Source organism: Lolium perenne, chromosome 5 (assembly GCF_019359855.2).
Source record: "Lolium perenne isolate Kyuss_39 chromosome 5, Kyuss_2.0, whole genome shotgun sequence".
Lineage (NCBI taxonomy): Eukaryota > Viridiplantae > Streptophyta > Magnoliopsida > Poales > Poaceae > Lolium > Lolium perenne.
In genome coordinates, this window is record NC_067248.2 from 131,521,935 (window position 1) to 131,527,768 (window position 5,834).

At 37.4% G+C, this 5,834-nt stretch overlaps 1 protein-coding gene across 1 annotated transcript; it reads right to left on the reverse strand.

The window, feature by feature from the left end:
* Positions 1-640: 640 nt before the first annotated feature.
* Positions 641-4,448, reverse strand: LOC127304810 (tau-cadinol synthase). The gene is made up of 7 exons (XM_051335392.2): positions 4,343-4,448; positions 3,743-4,001; positions 3,068-3,440; positions 2,007-2,225; positions 1,772-1,907; positions 1,088-1,336; positions 641-998 (listed from the first exon to the last, which is right to left on the reverse strand). The coding sequence occupies exons 1-7, from the start codon at positions 4,442-4,444 to the stop codon at positions 708-710; spliced, it is 1,629 nt and encodes a 542-aa protein (XP_051191352.1). The 5' UTR covers positions 4,445-4,448; the 3' UTR covers positions 641-707.
* Between the last annotated feature and the right edge of the window lie 1,386 nt (positions 4,449-5,834).

A 5,834-nucleotide genomic window follows, 5' to 3' on the forward strand; every position in this document is an offset into this window, starting at 1 on the left:
AAGAAATTATCGATACGTCGGAGACGTATCATCTAGCAATAAATGATTTCCTTATAGTGACACACTATAGTTCTTGCAGTTTGTTCTATTTCTAGCACAGGTGGTGCACCAGCTTTTTTCTTTCTGAAAGGAGCTAATGAGCCCTGGCCTCTGCATCGAAGTGATGCATACAACATTTGTTATAAGTTTATTCGACAGAGGTCATGAAAGAACATACATCAAACACCAAATAGTGGCGCTTTGGTTTTCCTCCTATTGTAGTTATTCTGGAATTTTTTTCATTGCATAGAGAGGAACACACAAGTCTGAGACGATAAAAATATATAAGTTTGACTCTATTTAATTTTTAAATTTTCTTCATCACTGCTCCTATTATTGTGAATGTGCTTTGTGTCGTTGTAGAATTGCATTGCACTGGGTGAGCTATCTACAATATGATGTATCAATCTTGAAATGATCTACCCATAGGAAGATCAAAGATACATGGCATAGTAGAATATAAATATGCTTCTTTATTGCTTTTTAAGTAATATCGAAATATACATATCCTTATTGGATCAATCATAATTGTTGAGAAAAGCTATAATCAAGTGGTAAAAAGCACAACTGCAATATATTAGATGATACAAGGTCTCTTAGAACGAGGTAACATGTAATGTTGCCAGTGAACGAAACCATTAGCACTCATGTACCCACCACACAATTGTCTAGAAGCGAATAGGATTGACAAACATACACCTAATCGTCCTGTCAAGACCATTGCTGAATGTAAAAGCATCCTTCTGGTTGGCGTACATGAACCACATGCTGATTGATACATTCGCGACTCGTTGTACCGCAGGAAATAGCTCAGCGAGCTCAAAGCGTGCTTGGTTTGTAGTCTTCCATGCATCCTCAATCATAGAACCTATCTTGGCAATGGCAACATCACCTGTCACACCATGCTCACTAATATAACATTCCACTGAACTGGCCACATCGTTTTTGTTCTTTCCACGCTGTAAAAAACACATATGCTTCATGAGAGGTGTTATCAAAAGATAGAAATTAAGTATATGGGCGGAATTCTTGGAGATTTAATTTGTACCTTAAATGAAGCAATGTCATTCAATAATCGTGTCACCACTGCAGAAGCCTTGACAGCATCCGTACAACCGAGTGCCCATTCGAGTACCTCCTTGGTTGCAGTATCACCCATACCAACAAACAAGCCAACACATGCCAGTGGTGCACCGGAGCATATACTAGATACCTCCACTTGATCATTAAATCTTGGCTTGTAATTATGATGAGACCATTCAGCTTCTTGGAGATAGTTAATTGATAATACTTGAAACTACAAATGGAATAAAAATAATTACTAATGATATAAGATTTGGATGATATAGACAATGTATATGGATGTAGACAATAAACCTTTGTATTTGAAATAGACATGTACATTTAAAGTGTTACAATATAGAATCAGATTCGATACCCACATGGGGTTATAGTTTAAGGGAACATATCTGTAGTGAATTTCTAGTGAAACTTCCACATCATATTGAATATATGGTTTCTACATTTAAAAAGTGTTACATGTTTTTGCAGAGCACATATACATAGCACTAACTTTCGTAAATCAGAGGTCTTTAAATGGACATAAATCTTGATAAAGTGTCATCATGTAAGTTCCAAGCAAAGATCGTGCTACCAGAATAATGAAAATAAAGAAACAAAACATAGCACAAATGAATTTTCACTTTGTGGTTGTGAGTTGTAGGTGGCGTACCGCTTTTATGCTAAAAGATACACGATACTTCTCATCTTGTTTCAACTCGTTCTCAAAGTCTTGAAATGTGCTTATCAGCTTGAGGTAGAACTTCTTGAGGTACTCTGGTAGAAGAGAAATGGCACTCTCCTCCCATCTGTATGAAAATTATTTAGTTGAACCTCTGAATGAAGTAATGTGCATGCATGTTTCATTCCGAAATTGAGAAGATAAAGCAACATCAAGAATTACCAACCTTTGTATAGCTTCATTGAGTTGCCTACACTCCATCAAACTAGCACGCACATCATAAGTGTCATCTGTCATGATTATAATTGCAACTATTTTGGCTAGAATAATTCTTGCACGTGAATACTCTTGCTCATAGTATGCAGTGTATGACCACAAGTAGCACTCAACTACACGGTCCCGTGAGTAAGTTAGCCCCACTTCTTTGTAAAGATCTCTCCACCACCTACAATTGACATTTTCTGTTATTCTATTTTAATTAAAGATTTTTTTTCTCTTAGATCATTTATGACATGAATGCATTGAAGGATGTCCCAAATTTACTACACATGAATTTAATGGATGATACTAAACTTGCATCATCGTTTGAATATTGAATAATTAAAATATATGTTTTCTATATATCTTATTTGAATACTGTGTAAGAGAGTTTACTTCTCCCATAACTATGCATGATTGTTGAGTTAATAAAAAACACATATGCATAGTATCTCTCACATTTAAGATTAGATAATCAACTACATATCATGAAAAGTTTTGTTAGATCATGATAGGGCTATTTATCGGGATAATATATTAAGAGGAAAATATAGATGAAAATTACGTGTCTTATACAATGCCCACCCGTGTTTATGCCTAGTTATGTACTTCATTGGTTGAGCTTAGATAGATCAGATATTCTACCCTTATCCAAAATGCAGATAGTGTAGGACGTCCATGCGATTTTGAAGATGGTGTTTTTATCATCTATTTATGTGTAAGCATGCTCCCTCACATAAAAAGTTAAAGTTATACACTTCAAATCAAATTTCATGATAAATATCATAATATTAATTTTGTATTTGGGATCCAAGTAAACCTTTTTTAATAGCTGATCAGTATTAGAGTTATTTAGTCGATTATATTGCTACAATGACATCCATTTTAGATCGGAGGTAGTAGTACTTCTTAGTGGTTCAACTATGAAAGTTTTACAAAAAAAACTTGAAAGACCCTACAATATTTAATATCCTAATGTCAAGAAACTAAGCTCTTTACAACTTTTGTATGTCAAATATTGAATGTTACCTCGAGAGAGCCTTTAGCTCCTTCCAGTGGAGGCGTTGCAGAAGGTTAAAATCCAGTTTTGCTAATTCTAGAATTGAAGAATTGTGCATAGGTTCGTCTTTGTATTCTGACATATAATGTAGCGCCTCTACTCTCTTCAAAGTCTTAGGCAGTGGTAACTGAAGAGAACGTCGGACTTGCTCAGCCAATGGGGGCTTGAGGTCACTTTCCATCGACTCAAGGTGTTGCCTTGCAAACAAGATACTTTCTTCAAGTCCCGTCTCTCCATGAGTTAAAAGATATGATGCGTTGTATAAACTTAGGAGACCCCTTGGGTCATTACTGATGTGAACATTGAACGCCCCATCTCCGTCTTTGAACTTGTTGAATACATCTGCAAGGTATACATGATACATCTGATGAGCATATTAGGTAGTCTTTGATGGCTCTTATTTCATATGTTTTGTACGTCTTTCTATGCGAGTAATACAAATATATTCTAGAAAAAATTGATTAAGAACATGACGTCAGTCGTGATGTTTCAATATTAGTACTATCAATCACATGGATGTGTATGATAGCTCACATATAGTAAAATTATCAATTTTAATAAAAAATAATATACATGTAAATTAGAAGGTTAATTACAGAAAATACCAAATGCATTATGCTAGGGGTTTGGTTCTTAGTATATACCCGGAGATACCCAGAGTCCATGTTGCCTCAGTAAGCGGAATCGAAGAGCAACCTCATGAAGGTTGGAGCTATTGGATTCCGAAGCATGTATGTTTCTTAATATGGAGACAATTTGTTCATTGAAATGATGATCTATACTTAGATGTTGGAGAGTGTCCACAAGATCCAGTTGATCAACTATTGTACTGCAAGCTTCAAGTATCCCAAGCACCTTCTCCTTCAATTGATTGGATCTATCTGTCATCCATTCCTCGGACATCTACATGCATACCAAAATATAAGTTACATAGTGTTAACTAAAGTCTTTTGTACTATTATGACATTATTTAAATGTGTGTTAACAGCAAACAATAAGAGTGTTTGTCCGCATGATGTTTGTCGAATAAATTTGTAATAATCTTACAAATACCGGAAGCTATTTGGAAAACATGCAAACGAGATAATGTCATGTTCAAACATAAATAAGAACAGTTGGTAGTAACAAATTCAAGACATAGGTGTCACTACTTAGTATTCCTTGTCGACACATTTCGCATTTGTCATGTCGAGCTGATTGAAAAATAATAAATCGAGTACTGATGTACATATACAAAAGTATACCTGTAATATTTCTGGACTGTTGTCGATGAAAAACTCACCCCATACCGTGGGATGAAACACAGGCGCCGTATTTGGAACGGTTGCATGCTGGGAGTAAGCCATGAGAATGTATGATGTATTGTGATAGATTGTTGCTGCCGTAGTCTGTACTAGCTTTGAAAGAACATGGAAACGGAAGATGGCCTTATATAGGCAGTACATACTTCTGGAGAGAGGTTAAAAGACCTTAAAATAAAGGTGCATCCAGGAGATTGCTTCTTTAAACTTTGAAAAACTATTGCGTGTCAGGGATACACATGGCAGGTACATGATATTCAAAGGCAGAAGGCATAAATATGCATGTGTGCTAGTGGGATACCGTTGACATCGCTAACTGCTAAATGGCCGAAGCTTAATAAACGTGCATGCGACTCAAATTGATTAAAATGTGCTTAAACTGTCTATATTTTATGCAGCTCAACTAGCGTCAATGAGGAAAAAATTTCAGATCTAAAGCATCTCAAAACTTAGTGCCATGGAGGAAAAAAAATCAGATATATGAAGCATCTCCAAACTTATTAGTGCCATGGAAGTGTTCCACCGGCAGAACCACATGCATCTCTGTATGCCTCGTCAATTAAAAAGTGTCACCGTGTTCTGTGTGCGAGTATAACCCTTCACATCTGAAACTAGTTTATCTAGGATCTATCAGTGCATTGGATTACCTTAATTTCGGTTTCGTGCATGCTCGATACTCATGCCGAAAGCAACAAACACGCCATGGCCAACAGCCGTGGTGCGCCGCCCGCGGCAATCATCGACCTCTGTGCGAACGCGCGCATCAATCAGACGTGGAGGTATTGAAGAAAACTGAGATGAGATTAATGGATTTCAATTGGTTCAACGCATCACCGACGGCGACCCGCATCAATCAGACACGGTGTTGTTGAAGAACAGAGAAAGATGAGACAAGATTGATTTATTTCAGTTGGTTTGACACATCACCCGGCGATGAAACGATCAAAAAAAAGCAGCAGAAGCTGACATGGATTGATGAACGCCAATTGGTTCGACTCGCCGGAGGGGAAACAGTTAAAAGTAGGCAATCGCCATGTACGTTGTCCGGTGGCAGAACCCAAAGTGCCCTAGTATGGGTACATACAATTGTTCGTTGAATCATAGACCTCAAGGATTCACATGACCGTGGCGCGACGCATGCACCGGAAACCAGTCCCGGAGGCAGTCGACGGCGATGACCCAGCGGAGGAGCATGACAAGGACGACACCGAGCATGTATCTCCTCAATATCTTCAGGCACTCTCTTTCTCTCCCTGGGTGCATGATCCTTGCACATAATGATTTGCTCATTTTCTCAGCAGTTCGTTGCTTCTCTGCTGTATTGGATGGAGACATGCACATTAATTTTTATATATACATGATGCACAACTGACCGAGCTTGGCAAGACTTTTATACCGAACTCTATTTGCATTCTTTTGTACATGCATAATATTA